Source organism: Pelophylax lessonae (assembly GCF_965119305.1).
Source record: "Pelophylax lessonae genome assembly, chromosome: 13".
In the NCBI taxonomy this organism is placed as follows: Eukaryota; Metazoa; Chordata; class Amphibia; order Anura; family Ranidae; genus Pelophylax; species Pelophylax lessonae.
Genome location: NC_138780.1, coordinates 95,981,710 through 95,999,371, shown reverse-complemented (window position 1 = coordinate 95,999,371; position 17,662 = coordinate 95,981,710). Strand labels below are relative to the sequence as shown.

Sequence of the window (17,662 nt, the reverse complement as noted above, 5' to 3'; positions counted from 1 at the left end):
CCCAAACTCGCTCATCCATGTCTTTATGGACTTTGCTTTTTGCAATGGTATGCAGTCATGTTGGAACAGGAAGGAGCCATCCCCAAAATGTTCCCACAAAGTGGAAGCATGAAATTGTACAAAAAGTCTTGGTATGTTGACACCTTAAGAATTCCCTTCATTGGAACTAAGGGGCCAAACCCAACTCCTGAAAAATAACCCCACACCATAATCCCCCCTCTACCAAATTATTTGAACCAGTGCACAAAGCAAGATCCATAAAGACATGGATGAGCAAGTTTGGGGTGGAGGAACTTGACTGGCCTGCGCAGACTCCTGACCTCAACCTAACAGAACACCTTTGGGATGAATTAGAGCGAAGACTGAGCGCCAGGCCTTCTTGTCCAACATCAGTGCCTGACCTCACAAATGCGCTTCTGGAAGAGTGGTTAAACATTCCCATAGACACACTCCTAAACCTTGTGGACAGCCTTCCCAAAAGAGTTAAAGCTGTTATAGCTGCAAAGTGTAGGACAATTCAATATTAAACCCTACAGGCGAAGACTGGGATGTAAATAAAGTTCATGTGCATGTAAAGGCAGGCGTCCCAATACTTTTGACAATGTAGTGTACTTGCCCCTACATAGGGAACTCTTGAACCTTTTAACTGCCTGGAATTCCATTCCTTTATTATGGTTCAGCAGAATACACACTATCATTATGGGACACATGATGACCAGGATTGGCAGCTATCATGTAAACTGCTGCAAATTATCAGGTGGACTTGGCATTCCAAACTTAGGGAAATACTATAGCACCACAAATAGCACCTTTAGCATCTCTGCGTGCTACACTAGAACTTACCATGTGGTCCAATTTAAATATCATGTACAGTTCTCCCATCCCAATCTACAATTTGATTTGGATCACCCCCCCTCCCCAAACCTCAGACCATTATAACAGACACCAGGCTTGAGGTCTAAGTTAAAAACGTATGTCCCCAATGGGTTAAACATACAATGGGACATAAATGTGTTTATAAATAATGCTTGAATAATATTAAGATACCCTCTGGGGTTGGGTCCCTTTATTTTTGGCTAATGTTCGATCAGGTTTTTGAGTATTCTACCTAGGTTATATGTATTTATCATATTCTTTTAATTTTGCATTTAACTATTTTTTTCTTATGAATTGAAAGTTTAATTGGTTTGTCCTTAGGGACTAACCAATTTATTTTTATGATTTGCCTAACTTCTTATAAAAGTGTATAGAATCTTGTTTTTTACATAATTTACATATTGGGTTGTAATTATGTGTTTGAAACACAAGATAGCACACATTCTCTCTCCGCTCTATGATGACGTGATGTTTTTTCATAGCAAATTAATTTATTTTTATTATTTTTTCCCTCTTTTAGGATTACGCACATATTTATTAAAGCCTTTATATGAGCTTCTTTTTTAATAGAATTTATATTGTTGAGTCACTGTATATGCCAGATATTTGTTTGGTATCGACGCTAGTATGGCTGCCAGGCCACATGGCGTATTCGTTTTTTATACTTCTGGTTTCTGGCATCAGGACTTGGAGTGTCTTTTTATGACAAAATGGGTAGGGTGGAGCCTTGGTGCTGATGTCATTGCGTACAGGAACGGAGCGGAGTGTGGCCATTTTCTGGGTTTGAAACTTCCACAATTGAGCGATTATACGGTTTTAACTTGGATCTATGGGAGTGGATTTTTAACTTTTAATAAATTAAAGTTTATAGGCATATTGCACTAGGAGGAGGCTTTTTCTTCTCTTGAGATGAATATACTGTGGATTCAATTCTGTGTACCGTTTACTGGGAAAATGCACACTGCATGGTGTTTGACCATCCTGATCTGGAAGAACTGGAATAGCTGATGGATCAGATAATTTTTTGAGCCATCCCTGGAGCATTACTGTTCTATTACGTGTAATAGGGTGGTCAATCACATTTGGTAAGAGGCTGTGTGTGCTTCTGTTGAAGGTGCTTCTTCCCCCCTTCCCTCCAAACCTCCTCCTTCCCTCTCCACATCTTATACTTTTGCTTTTTACATTAAAGCTGGCATTATCTCCATTTTCCCGCTATAGTGTTATAGAAGCCTTTTATAATACCCTTCCCATTCAACAGCTATACTCAGAGACCTCCATCCACACATTCCACATCGTCCTACATTCAATTAGGTCTACAGACACAATCACCCGCCCACCACCCAACTTACGAACGCTCACATCCATTTATTTTTCCTGATGGCACTTGCTTTCTGAATGATAAGTAAAAAGGAGAGAAAATACATACATTACATTACTGTCTACTCAGTGTACTTTCTATCCCGGGTGTCAAACAATGAACTGTATATATTTTGTATGCTTTTTGCTCAATGTACCTATGCAGATATTTGGAAAATCAATAAATTATAGGTGAAAGAAAAAACATCTGCACTGACAAACATGGTTGACACCCCAGAGGATATTCTTAGTTAACATAACATACGCATTGCAAAGATAGTTTGACCTGGTCTGACCTCCACAAGTATAATAAGTAGACAATATACAGCTGCAAGAAAAAGTATGTGAACCCTTTGGAATGATATGGATTTCTGCACAAATTGGTCATAAAATGTGATCTGATCATCATCTAAGTCACAACAATAGACAATCACAGTCTGCTTAAACTAATAACACACAAAGAATGAAATGTTGCCATGTTTTTATTGAACACACCATGTAAACATTCATAGTGCAGGTGGAAAAAGTATGTGAACCCTTAGATTTAACCACTTCAATACAGGGCACTTTCACCTCCTTCCTGCCCAGGCCAATTTTCAGCTTATAGCGCTGTTGCATTTTGAATGACAATTGCGCGGTCATGCAACACTGTACCTAAACCAAATTTATGTCATTTTTTCCCACAAATAGAGCTTTCTTTTGGTGGTATTTGATCACCCCAAGGTTTTTTCTTTTTTGCTAAACAAATAAAAAAAGTTTTTTGTTTATGTTATACAATTTTGTAAATGGATATGTTTTTTCCTGCACTGACGGGGCTGCACTGACAGGCACTAATGAGGAGGCACTGATGGGGTGGCACTAATATGCGCACTGATAGGTAGCACTGATATGCAGCATTGGTGGGCACTGATAGGCGGCACTGCTGGGCACTGATAGGCGGCACTGATAGGTGGCACTGGTGGAAAATAATGGGCACTGGTGGGCGGCACTGATAGATGGCAATGATGGGCACTGGTGGGTAGCACTGATGGGGAGGGCACTGGCGGGCAGCACTGATGGGGAGGGCACTGGCGGGTTCCCTGAGCTCTGATTGCCATCCCTGGTGGGCATCCCTGGAGTCATGGGTGGGCATCCCTAGTGGTTCTAGTGGCACCACCCCCCCCCCCCCAGAGTCTGCACTGGTAATCAATGATCTGATTACTAGTGCAGACCCCCCCCCCCCCCATCAGGAGAGCCGCAGATCGGCTCTCCTCTACTCCTGCCTGTCAGGCACGAACTAAGGAAAGCCGATCAATGGCTCTTCCTTTGTACTATGTGACCAGCTGTGATTGGACACAGTTGGTCACATGGTTAAGAGCCTACGTCAGTAGGCTCTTTACCGAGATCGGAGATGCGGCCTGTCAGAGTGACATGCCGCATCACCGATTGCCGGTCTGCGTGCCCCCCGGGGGCGCGCAGAGCGCATTATCTTGCCGCTGTCATATGACGTCCGGTCAGGATAATGCAACCACTTTCCCGCTGTCAATCGCCTATAGGGTGGGCGGGAAGTGGTTAATAACTGGTTGAACCTCCTTTGGCAGCAATAACTTCAACCAAACGTTTCCTGTAGTTGCAGATCAGTTGTGCGCAACGGTCAGGAGTAATTCTTGACTATTCCTCCATACAGAACTGTTTCAGTTCAGCAATATTCTTGGGATGTCTGGTGTGAATCGCTTTCTTGAGGTCATGCCACAGCATCTCAATCGGGTGGAGGTCAGGACTGTGACTGGGCCACTTCAGAAGGCATATTTTCTTCTGTTTAAGCCATTCTGTTGTTGATTTACTTGTATGCTTTGGGTCATTGTCCTGTTGCAACACCCATCTTCTGTTGAGCTACAGCTGGTAGTCAGATGGCCTTAAGTTTTCCTGCAAAATGTCTTGATAAACTTAAGAATTCGTTTTTCCTTCGATGATAGCAATCTGTCCAGGGCCTGATGCAGCAAAGCAGCCCCAAACCATGATGCCCCCACCACCATACTTCACAGTTGGGATGATGTTTTGATGTTGGTGTGCTGTGCCTCTTTGTCGCCACACAGTGTTGTGTGTTTCTTCCAAACAACTCAATTTTGGTTTCATCTGTCCACAGAATATTTTGCCAGTACTGCTGTGGAACATCCTGGTGCTCTTGTGCAAACTGTAAACGTGCAGTAATGTTTTGTTTGGACAGCAGTGGCTTCCTCTGTGGTATCCTCCCATGAAATCCATTCTTGTTTTTGTGTTTTACGCATTGTAGATTCGCTAAGAGGGATGTTAGCATTTGCCAGTGACTTTTGTAAGTCTTTAGCTGACACTCCAGGGTTCTTCTTCACCTCATTGAGCAGTCTGCGCTGTGCTTTTGCAGTCATCTTTACAGGACGGCCACTCCTAGGGAGAGTAGCGGCAGTGCTGAACTTTCTCCATTTATAGAGACAATTTGTCTTACCATGGACTGATGAACAGCAAGGCTTCTGGAGATACTTTTATAACCCTTTCCAGCTTTATGCAAGTCAACAATTCTTAATCGTAGGTCTTCTGGGAGCTCTTTTGTGCGAGGCATCATTCACATCAGGCAATGCTTCTTGTGAAAAGCAAACCCAGAACTGGTGTGTGTTTTTTATAGGTCAGGGCAGCTGTAACCAACACCTCCAATTTCATCTCATTGATTGGACTCCAGTTGGCTGACCTCTCACTCCAATTAGCTCTTGGAGATGTCATTAGTCTAGGGGTTCACATACTTTTTCCATCTGCACTGTGAATGTTTACATGGTGTGTTCAATAAAAACATGACAACATTTCATTCTTTGTATGTTATTAGTTTGAGCAGACTGTGACTGTCTATTGTTGTGATTTAGATGATGATCAGATCACATTTTATGACCAATTTGTGCAGAAATCCATATCATTCCAAAGGGTTCACATACTTTTTCTTGCAGCTGTATTGGGAAATTCTGGCTTGATGGCCCTTTCCCTACAAACTGTGCAGTTCAATAGGTTCTAGAATTATTACCATGCACAGAAATGTTATACAGCGCAATTTAAAGTATTTGTTACCCCAACACTTCATATTCCTGATATGTGCCTGCTGTACTATGTACTTGTATGAGGAATTATCCTTTACTCTCTGTATTGCTTCCTTTATGTGAAATCCCTGGTGTTCATACTAGCCCCCGTGCTTTTCTATTAAAACCTTACCACGCTAAGCGGGAGAGCACAACATGGTCCGTTCTCTAGCTATGCTGGGAACTCAGTGTGCTCTATTCCAATGATCAGAATGATCAGGAGTCCCCTGCACAGCCATTAACTGGGAAGCTCAGTGTGCTGCTGCTTCTCCCCCCCCCCCCCCCAAGCTCTTATGCAGCTGAGAACAAAGGAAATGTAATCGCTTACAAAAAGGAAAAAAAACATATGCGCATGCACACAGCCCCGGATCCGGACATGTTCTGACCGCGCTCTGCACGTCCCTGCCATTTCCCAGCAAAAAAAGGCATAAAGGAGAGGAAGTGGAAACCCTAATTGACAAGCAAACAAAAGCAGCAGTTACCAAAACAGTTTCCTTCAACGGCGCGCCAGTCTCCTCTCAGGACACAGACACAGCCAACCAAGATGGCGGCGACCCGCAGCGCGTCTGCCCGAGGCGGCCCTTCTTCTTCCTCATCTGCCCCACATAGCCTGGGACAGCAGACTCCCACAACTTCTCAGCCTGAGGAGGTAAGGGACCCCTTCTCATCGCAATCCCAGGAGGATACCATGCAGCCCTCCCTGAGGGAATCGCAACACTTCTCCCCATATCATGCCTTCTCAGAGGGGGAGATAGAGGGTGCAGCATCCCCAGCCTCTACAATGGATAGGCAGATGGCCGACCTGGCAGGATTGGCCCTGAGTCAGGGCAGCTCCATGACCCCCCCCACCCCCTGCACCATACTCAGGGGACACAATCTGAATAGCTAGATTCTCAGCACTTTTGCATTAGGAACTGTCCAAGGCCTGTGCCATGATCACAGCAGATTTAAAGACCGATTTCCAAGAAATAGGAGGGAGATTAGATTCTATTGATTCCAAAGTTGATGGTACTGTACTGTGAGTTAATCAAAATCACAAATTGATCGTCTCCCTACAAGATCAACTGGATCAAGATCAAGCTAAAATCGAAGATCTAGAGAATAGATCTCGCCGATACAAATTTAGGATAAGGGGTCTCCCCGAGCCCATTACAGATCTGGAACCCACTATCCATACGGTGATGTCAGACCTCATCCCTGATATTTCACCACACCACCTGAAACTGGACTGCTTCCACCGGGCCCCGACAACCCCAAGAGCCGATGGCCCACCCAGGGATATTATAGTAAAGCCCCATTTCTACAGAGTTAAAGAAAAGATCATGGCGGCTGCTCGCTTCCGACAAGATGTTACATTACTTGGTCACTCGATTCGAATCTTTGTGGATATCTCCCAGATGACTGTACAAAAGCAGAGATCTCTGAGGCCATTACTGACCCCATCTGATCAATTGTCAAATCAAATACAGATGGTCATACCCATTCCAGCTTTCTCTCACTTTTAAAGGCAAATCGTACTCCTTCTCCGGCTTCCAAGATGGAGAAGAGATATTGCTGGGATTGGGCATAATCTCAAGAGATGGCCCCTCAGCTAGATCACCGACAGCACCACCAGCGATCGACATCAGACCGGGGTCACCCCTATGGTCCCAACCAAAATGCAAAGCTCCAGCTAGATCACACACTCCACCCTGAGGATTTGGGAGAGAACATTGACTACTTGAATCTTGCAGTTGCCTAGTGCACAACCAAGCTTGGTGGTTCCCGGAAACCACTCTACTGGTTCATTACCCTATAGTTTCTTTACCATTGCCTTCAGTTTGAGGAAAGCCGTTCCACTTAATTTGTTGCCTACATAGAGTGGACTAACCCATTTTGTTTACCTGGGCCCAGTTAGATCTTATTATGAGGGTCTTTGCATAATTATTGTTTTACTATTATAGGTCTCTATTCTGGGGCCTGGAGGAGTGAGGGGTGGAAAAAACATTTGGCACTCCATAGTCCCCACATCTGTTCCACCTTGCTCCTCCCAAAGGGTGGATCAAACTGAATGGGGAGAAACGGAACGGGATGTTCCCGCATGCCACTTGCTGCAACCTTGCTCATGGCTAATTGCGATGGGACACCTCGCAGTAACTTACGAGGAACTGGCCCCCCCAACCAGACATGTTTTTATGTTCTGTACTCAAAATTGATAGCTTCCTCAACATCCCCCCCCCTACCCATGGCGGGGAGGGAGGGGGGTTAATATTTCTTGATTTTTTTCTAACTTTTTCTTTCTCTTCCTTGATTTCCTAGTGCTCTCCCGGTGTCTAGATCCTTACTACCTCCGATATGTAGATCACAGGTCTTCCTGCCTGAGGGCTCAAAAGACAGAGATCCGCAGAGGAATCAGGCAAGTACAACCTACCGAACCACAATGACCAATATCCCTGCAACTAACTTTAAAATCCTTACACAAAATGTACAAGGCCTAAATGCCCCTACTAAATGTACAAAGGCTTTCCAATTCTATCACAAACTGGGTATTGATGATGTTCTACTACAAGAGACTCACTTTTCACGAACCTCTTCGCCTAAATATCTTAGTGTAAAATACCCCACCTTCTATCTATCCAACAGCCCTGATAAAAAAAGGGTGTAGGGATCTGCATAGACAAAAAAGTCCCCTTGACGCCCAAGGGAGTAATAAGAGACAAGGAAGGCAGATATATTTTAGTACATGGTAAAATTAATGAGCATGAAGTCACGTTTATTTCTTATTATGCATTTAATGTGGGACAGCTAGCTTTTTTTCCACGATATGCTGAAGGTGGTAATGCCACATACAGTGGGTCATATAATCTTTGGAGGAGATAGCAATATCCCGCTAGATCAAATAATGGTCAAATCTAACTCCCTGAAAATTACCCTTAAACATGTGCCCAAACAAAGTGTTAAACTGGCGCGCCTATTGAATTCCAACAGTCTTGTGAATGTTTGGAGGGATAATCACCCTACTAGGAGGGACTATACACATTACTCACATGCCCATAAAACTTAAACCCGAATAGATCACTTGTTCATTGTCGCCCCTTCTCCCATTCATACTGAAAAGAATAAGAATGATACCTTGGTCTGACCACTCCCCAGTCGAGATGACGATCTCTGACTTGTGGAGGAAGCCTAAATCAGCCTCATGGAGGCTAAATGCCTCCATTCTGAATGACCCCATAGTATTCAGGGAAGTGGAAGACAACAACACTGCAGACCCCTCTCCTACAATACATTGGGCAGCGCATAAGGCGACTTTTCAGGATAAGCTAATCCAAATAGCCTCTAGGAAAAAAAAGGAAAAGGAACGAGACATACTCCAACAGGAAGATGACTTACGCAACTTATTAAGAGAACAAAAAAGAACACCAGGTATGGACATTAGATACAAAACAGACGTCGCACACGTGGCACTCAACCTTAGCTTAACCACTAAGGCCAAAAAGTCCATTAGATGGTCCAAAAATCGCTACTATACCCTAGGTGACAAACCACATACACTGCTAGCTCGAAAATAGGTTCTGAGACAATATTCCCCAGCACTTCCAAAATTGAGACTGCGAAACGGGTACAGATCACAAAACCCCCAACTGATAGTCAATTAATTTATAACTTTTACGTTAAACTCTATGCCCAGCCGAAACCACTTAAAAAATCATTGATGGAAACATTTTTCCATGATATCCTCCTTCCTCAACTCTCCGCTTCACATGCAGACATAATAGACAGCGAATTCTCGGAAGCGGTATCGGCCATCAAAAATCTCAACCCCTCTAAAGCACCAGGTCCAGGTGGCTTCTCCGGTCATTATTACAAAAAGTTTGGGGACACCCTAGTTCCCTATCTTTGTTCATATTTCAACTCAATCAGGAGGGACACACCTATCCCCAAATATGAAAACAATGCATTTATTCATATCATCCCCAAACCAGGCAAAGACCATAGAGAATGTCTAAATTATCATCCAATATCACTTATAAACGTTGAATTGAAAATTAGAAAAAAAAAATTAGCAGCCAAGATGAACTCTGTAATAGAGAAGTATGTCCACCCTGATCAGGTGGGATTCGTCCCACATAGACAAGCCCCTGATCAAACTAGACGCGCAGTGGATATTATATCAGCACTAAAATCCAACTGGGATGGAGGGGGACAGAGAAAAGGCATGCTATTACCTCTCGACCTACATAAGGTATTCGATTCCCTATTCTGGGAATATCTGTTACTGACTTTGGAAAACAATGGCTTTGGAACCAATCATTAGAACATTATATAGCGAACCCATAGCCAGATTGTCGATCAAAGAATATGGATCTGATTACCTTGTGATTCCCAGAGGTACCCGCCAAGGCTGCCCCTTGTCCTCACTCCTATTTGTCTTAGCACTGGAACCATTAGCTATCAAAATTCGCCAAAACACAAGTATTCAGGGCATCCTCTGCAGGCACAGGGAGCAAAAATGCACTCTCGTTGCCGATTACATACTAATGTATATCTCGACCCCAATGATCTCCATTTCGAACCACCACAGGGAGTTAGACGCATTCGCTGCAATCTCTGGGTTAAAGGTGAACCACTCCAAATCTCATGCACTTAATCCAACGTTAGATGATGATAAGGTAAATATTCTTAAAAAGGAATTTTCCCTTTAAATGGCACGAGAAATCGTTACCTTATTTGGGCATTCACCTCACCTCATCAGTGGATACCCTCTATACTTGCAATTACCGGCCTTTGTACAAGACAATGCAGGAAGCTCTCAATAGATGGATTGTTATTCCACCGTCGTGGTTCGGTAGGTTTAATTCTGTGAAGATGAATTTCTTGCCTAGGCTACTGTACCCTTTTTGCACCTTGCCGATAATGGTTAATATTTCAGACCTGCAAGCTTGTCAACGGAAAGTCATACAATATATATGGGGAGATAAGAGGCCTAGAGTGAACAAACGGACCCTATTTGCCCCAAAACTGAGGGGGGGGCCTGGATGTTCCAGACCTAGAAAATACTATTATGCTGCCCAACGTACTCATTTAATCCGATTCCATTCAAAAAGACCCTGCCCGATATGGATGCAACTAGAATCTTCTCACCTAGCCAATACCCAGATTTGCAACCTCATGTGGCTAAAAAATTAAAGACAGACCGGGTATATTATGCCCGACCTTGTCCCTATCCTTGGGAATATGGGATAGACTGTCGAAAAAATACATATTTCAAATCTCCCCATTCCCCAGTAGCACCTCTCTTGGGAAATTCACTGTTCCCTCCGGGCCTGTGTCCCCCAACATTTGAGTGGTGGATGAACAAAGGGTTTCTTCGGTTGGGAGACCTATGCGACCAGAGGGGAATGATATCTAGAAACAAGTTGCAAGAAAAATATTCACTCCCCCTACTGGAATTATTTAGATACTCTCAGATATCACACTTTATGAATTTCCTCAAACGTACTAGCGACATAACCACATCGACTCCCATGGAACATTTATTCAACTCAGTGGATAAACAAACGGGTTATATATCTACAATATATAATAGATTAAGCGAGGAGAAAACTAAACTACCATATATGGTACAATTGGAGGAGGACTTGGGTGAAGATATAGATAGGGCTGAATGGGGTAAATTAGCCCAGCTTAACTCTAAATCCTTCATCAGTACGTCTCTGATAGAAGCCAATTACAAAGTATTTTTGCGATGGTACATGGTCCCGGTCAGATTGGCAGCCGCTGCTCGGGGGGCCTCCTCTAGCTGCTTTAGAGGTTGAGGACAAGAGGGAACAGTCTTACACACTTAGTGGACTTGCACAAAAGTCCGGCGGTTTTGGATCCGCACGTATAATTTTATTTATTCCCTCATGCAAATTAATTTAGTGAAATGCCCTCAGCAGGCTCTACTGGGCAGACCAGTCGAGGGGATCCCAAGACATACCAAATGCTTAATAGCATACATCACGGCAGCCAAGGGAGTTATAGCCCGCTCCTGGCGATCATCGGTGGTGCTGATTGGGTTGTTGAGGGCTAATCTGACCTGGATCATGATTAATGAGAGGATGGTGGCCATACTTCAAGATAAGATGACTCTTTTTGAGAAAGTGTGGGACCCCTGGATGAAGTATTTGTCCGGACTTCCATGATCAGGGGGAGACCTTCTGACCATTGAGGTCGATTCGTTTGACTCCTATATTGGAGCCTTGGTTACAACGATCTAGACACCGACACCTTCCTATTCTTTCTTACCTTTCTATTTTTTTTACACTTCTTTCCTATTGTTTCCTCTTTTATCTTGTACCTTTTTACCACAAAATTCGGTGATAATGGACCAAAACTGGTCCTCGGTTGCTACATTTTTGATATTGTTTAAAATTTACAACTTTGCAGTATACCTGCTTAGAATGGAGAGGGTGGGCACCTCCACAAATTGATATGGAAATAAAGACTGGGGGGTCGGGCGGGTTGCTTTTTTCCTCGTGACGCAGTTTGTTCTCATTGTGGCGTCGGGGGGGGGGGGAGAGGTGAGGCGACCCCAGACTGGCCTGCACAGCAATGGTCAGAACTGAGGAGCCCTGCCATTTACGGTTGATATAGTTAAAGTTTTATAAATGTAATGTATACACCATGATACTTGTTTTAAAGGATTTTAAACTTTCTTAACAGTCATGGATTGTTTGTACCTTTGTATACCCTTTTTCTGAAACCAATAAAAACTGACACATAAAAAGGAAAAAAAAAAGAAGATCTATAATGTTTTTTTATATCTATACAAAATGTTTTGTCTTTCATTTCTATTTTAAACTGAATGGGTTGTTTTACAAAGTGATTGTTTACAATCACTTTAAGACCCCAAAAGCACTTGTGCATTAGTTGTAGTCCACTTTTTTTTTTTTTTTAAATCGGGAAGCGAAACTTGTATTAATTGAGCGTACACAGTTGCGTATGTAAGCTTTTTGTTTAAAAAAAAAAAAAGTTACATTTGAAAAAACGCAGTAAATAAAAGAAAAAGTTAAAGTTTATATTAGATTTTAGTGATCATGTCAAATATCACTTGAGTGCCTGGGAGCAACATACTTTTCAAAGCTTGCTTGTGCTAATCCTGAAGTGTAAGGAGGTTCTGCCACCACGAGGGAAAGCCTTGCCATGCATTCCACAGCTGCACATCTCAGTCCTGGGCTGCTGCTGTCCAGCGCCCCTAGAATTAAGCCCAGACATGGTTTTCGAGCCTCTTCTGGCCCTAAATTTACACGATCTGAGGCCAGATGCTACAAGAGATAGAGAAAGAATAGAAGGAACAATAATTACTTCTTGTATGTCCTTTAGTGACTGTCATAAGGAAAAACAGGAATGCTAGTTCCCTTACTCGTGTTAAGGCTTCAATGTTTTCTAAATCTCTAACCTGAGACTAGAATAGTTATAGGGAAATCTGACACTTTAATTTACAGATGAACTTCAGTCTTCGCTTCAGTCTAGCACAGTTGTATGGAAAATGCTTACTCTGATATCTCAGCCCAATGCGAGCTTCTCGCAGTGTTCATTAGAAGCTGCATCAAGTCAGATAGAGCCCACCTCATTTTTTGGCTAGAGGACATCCAGCATATATCTGGCACTTTCTTCCCCAGCCCTACTGTCCCTAGCCCACCCCTTTCATTTATTGGATTTCATTTAATGTATGTAGGCTCAGCATCACATGTGGGTTTTACCCAGGGCAGAATGCACGCAAATACAGTCTGCTAATAATGCCCACTCCTCCAGTCTGACATCCATTCACCCACTGAAAGAGTTGCTTTAAAGGTTAGTTACTAAGCTGTACAGTGTAGAAACAGGAAACTCCAGAGTTAAACGATACGATACCTTCACCTGGTTAAGTAAATAGATCACAATTGCATGCTTCCAAAACAGCTTAGGTTTCTTCTTCTTTAGCATAGTATAGTGTATTACACCAGATGAGCCCTGGCCTGTTTTTAAAGCTTGCAGTCATTACCTCCTCAGCTAGTACCTGGTATAATTTAACATTTTTAATTGTAAGACTATCATCTACAGTAACGTTCAATGATGTCACTGACTTGTGGTAATAGAGTTACCTAATATCAACAATGGACACATATCCTAAGTAACATATGTCAAACCCTAACCAGATAGTTATACTTATGTGGTATAATCGGACACATACCTCTAACACTTCATAATAAAGGTGAAACTAAATACATTAAGCAGAAAAACACAATGGTCCTTTAAATCAATTAAATTAGTTACTAGGTTTTCAAAATTTATTTAGCTATAGTGACTAATTGTCAGGTTATACAGCTTCCGACAGTAGGTTTGGTCATTGTAGGACAGGCAAGGATAACTTCTCTTACTTGAAGCATGTCTCAATTTGAAGCAATGCAGTAACAAGAGCACTGTCATAAAAACAGAGGGGTGGGACCTGTGCCCCTCAATGGACTCCAAGAAAATGATTTTGGGGTGAAAACAAAAATCTAAACATTCCACGGACACAGGAAGTCATTAACTGTCAGGACATCTAAAATCAGTCCAATGAACGGGTGGGTTTCACAGCAAACAAAACTCTAACACTGAAAAAAACAACTGGGAACCACTTACATCTCAAAAAGCCACCTGATGGACCTAATGCCCAAAGGCGTGCATCAGATGAGGCAATAAAGTGGTTCTGAAGGAGGAAAGTTTTTACCTTCATTGATTCTATGCCCCCCATAGTAGCTTGCTATGGGGCACTCGGAAAGAGGAAGGGGCTCAGAGCGCCAGCGGGGAACCTGAGAAAAGGAGAATCAGGGCTGCTCTGCACAAAACCATTGCACAGAGCAGGTAAGTATGACATGTTTGAATTTTTTTTTTTTTTATTTCCTTTACAAAACGCTTTAACATCCAACTGTCTTTTTTATCACTTCTATTGGTATTGATAACAATAGGCAGTGACAGGTACACTTTATGGAGAGATCTGCGGTTTATTAGACCCCAGATCCCTCCTCTGCCCTTAAAAGCATTTGATCACACCAAGACCAATGAATGAATTTGATACATTGCTGGGTGGTCAGATTTGAGTGGCGGCACGCTCACAGGCTTATGTTGTATATAAGGGAAGAGCCAGCACATCCAGCCAACCCCTTGAAAATGTGCTTTCAGAGGAAACGTGTCGGGAGCAGAGCCTGTGCTGACATTATCACACACATCGGAGATGGTGGTATTGCTGGTTTTATTACACGCAATTGATTTACATCTATAGGAGTAGATATATATATATACAGTATATATATATACATATCTCAAAAGCTACAGGTTGCACTATGGGATGCCTGTTTGTTTATTTTATGGAATAACATGCATGATGGACGTGAAGTGCTGGTAGTGAATCCCTGCTGATGTGCCCTGTGGTTCTCAAACGCCTTTGGAGTATACTGCTGCTGTGATCCTCTTGACGGTCCCTGATCCATAGGTGAATGATACCCATTGTGGTGGTAAAATTCACTTAAGGCAATGCTACTCATCAAATTTGAGAAAACACAGTTTGTATTTGTAGAGTGATGTTGGAACTCTCCTGAATTCAATACTCTTTTCTGTTTTAATCGTTATTTAATTTATGTCAGTAGTGGTGATGGAATTCACTGATTGTTTGTGTATTTTTTTATGTTAAGTTTATTGCAATATTAAAATACTGGGGTCATACACACTGCTTTAACCTGATTATGGGTTTAATAGCTACAGTAATGACGTGATTCACTTTTAAGACACATTGCAACATTTATTTTACTTTAACTTACCGTATGCACTAGTATTAAGTGTTTGAGTGCAGCTGTGGAAGATTTTAATTTGTGTTTTATTGATCTATTAGTTTATAAGCATTAAACTTTTGTGCTTTTTTTTTTCTCTTCATAAATAAAGTGCAATGAAACAAAATTTGTGCACCATGATAAATCTGTGTACATTTAAATACACTCAACACAATTAAAAACGTAACACACTTGTTTTTGTCCTCATTTTTCATGAGCTGAACTCAAAGATCTAAGACAGTGGTTCTTAACCTGGGTTCGATCGAACCCCAGGGGTTCGGTGAGTCAGTCTCAGGGGTTCGGCGGGGGGGGGGGGGCAACAGAGCAATTGCTCCCCCCCCAAGAAAATATTACTGATTGTGAGGCCAACCCACACCCCCCCCCCCCCCCGGGAAATCAGAGCTGCGGTCGGGACGACTCACAGCCATTAGACATGGACACTTGACGCTCTGCCCCCTGTACCTCCCCCAGCAGGTTTCCAGCCTATCTCCTGCAGGCTGCTTGCTGCTTGAGTGGGCGGGATGGGGATGTACCTGACCACGGAGATCGCGCCCGCCTGGAAGAGGAAGTATGAGCAGCTGAGCAGAGGGAGCCGAGTGAATGTTCCTGGTGGTAGGCTCAGCTAGCTGTACATGGTGGATTCGTTTGCAAGCACCTCTATGCTAAGTCTGCTGAGTTACTGCAGCTTAGCATAGAGGTGCTGTTAGCTGACAAATGGAAATGCATGTCCTTTTCATTTAGCTCAATAAGCATTGTGAATGCCCCCTGGCGTGTGCCCTCCTGATACCCCATGGTATGCCCTCCCAACACCTCCCCCCAGTGTGTGCCCTCCTGACACCCCATGGTATGCCCTCCCAACACCTCCCCCAGTGTGTGCCCTCCTGACACCCCATGGTATGCCCTCCCAACCCCCCACCCCAGTGTGTGCCCTCCTGACACCCCATGGTATGCCCTCCCAACCCCCCCAAGTGTGTGCCCTCCTGACTCTCCACTGGTGTGTGCCCTCACTACCCTCCCCCCAGTGTATGCCCTTCCAACCCCTTGGTGTGTGCCCTCATAACCCCCCGGTGTGTGCCCTCCTGCCCCCCCCCCAGTGTGTGCCCTCCTGACCCTCCCCTGGTGTGTGCCCTCCCAGCCCCCTGGTGTGTGGCTTTACTGATCCCTGTACACTGTCCTATCCTCTGTCTTGTCAACTCCTGTCCTCTGCCCTATTCTCTGTACACCGTCCTACAGCCTACTGACCACTTTATCCTTCCCTACAATCAACTGACCCGTATACACCGCCCTACATGCTACTGGCCTCTGTACACTGCCCTACATCCTACTGACCTTTCTACACCGCCCTAAAAACTACTGACCCCTATACACTGCCCTACATGCTACTGACCTCGCTACACTGCCCTACAAACTACTGAGCACTGTACACTACCCTACAAACTACTGAGCACTGTACACTACCCTACAAACTACTGACCACTGCACACTGCCCTACAAACTACTGACCACTGCCCTACAAACTACTCACTACTGCACACTGCCCTACAGCCTACTGACCTCTGTACGCTGCCCTACAGCCTACTGACCTCTGTACGCTGCCCTACATACTACTGACCTCTGTACATTTTACTTTGTATGATACGTTTAATTCAGTTCTGTAAACAACACCTTATTTTCTGGCAGTACCCCTCCCAATTAAGAAGGGTTCGGTGAATGCGCATATGAAGCTGGTGGGGTTCAGTACCTCCAACAAGGTTAAGAACCACTGATCTAAGACATTTTCTTCGTACACAAAAGGCCTATTTCTCTCAAATATTGTTCACAAATCTGTCTAAATCTGTGTTAGTGAGCACTTCTTTGCTGAGATAATACATCCACCTCACAGGTGTGGCATATCAAGATGCTGGTTAGACAGCACGATTATTGCACAGGTGTGTCTTAGGCTGGCCACAGTAAAGGCCACTCTAAAATGTGCAGTTTTACTGTACTGGGGGGATCAGGGGGGGGAGGTTGCCTGAAAACCAGTCAGTATCTGGTGTGACCACCATTTGCTTCACGTAGTGCAACACATCTCCTTTGCATAGAGTTGATCAGGTTGTTGATTGTGACCTGTGGTAGGTTGGTCCACTCCTCTTCAATGGTTGTGCAAAGTTGCTGGATATTGGCAGGGCCTGGAACACGCTGTCGTATACGCCGATCCAGAGCATCCCAAACATGCTCAATGGGTGACATGTCTAGTGAGTATGCTGGCCATGCAAGAACTGGGATGTTTTCAGCTTCCAGGAATTGTGTACAGATCCTTGCAACATGGGGCAGTGCATTATCATGCTGCAACATGAGGTGATGGTCGTGGATGAATGGCACAACGATGGGCCTCAGGATATCATCACGGTATCTCTGTGCATTCAAAATGCCATTAAAAAAATGCACCTGTGTTCGTTGTCCATAACATAGGGATACAGGGAAGAGAGTGTGTGTGGGGTGATATATGAATTGTGTTTAATGCTGTCCCCCTGGAAAATTGGTAACAAGGAAAATGTTCCT

The 17,662-nt window shown here is 43.7% G+C and overlaps 1 protein-coding gene across 2 annotated transcripts in view; it reads right to left on the bottom strand.

The window, feature by feature from the left end:
* HEATR5A (HEAT repeat containing 5A) overlaps window positions 1-17,662 on the bottom strand; it is a 277,280-nt gene that overhangs the window by 124,824 nt on the left and 134,794 nt on the right. For both annotated transcript variants that reach the window (XM_082275260.1, XM_082275261.1), the window contains exon 17: window positions 12,408-12,598. In XM_082275260.1, the coding sequence (XP_082131386.1) occupies window positions 12,408-12,598 (191 nt within the window). The remainder of the gene's footprint in view (window positions 1-12,407; window positions 12,599-17,662) is intronic.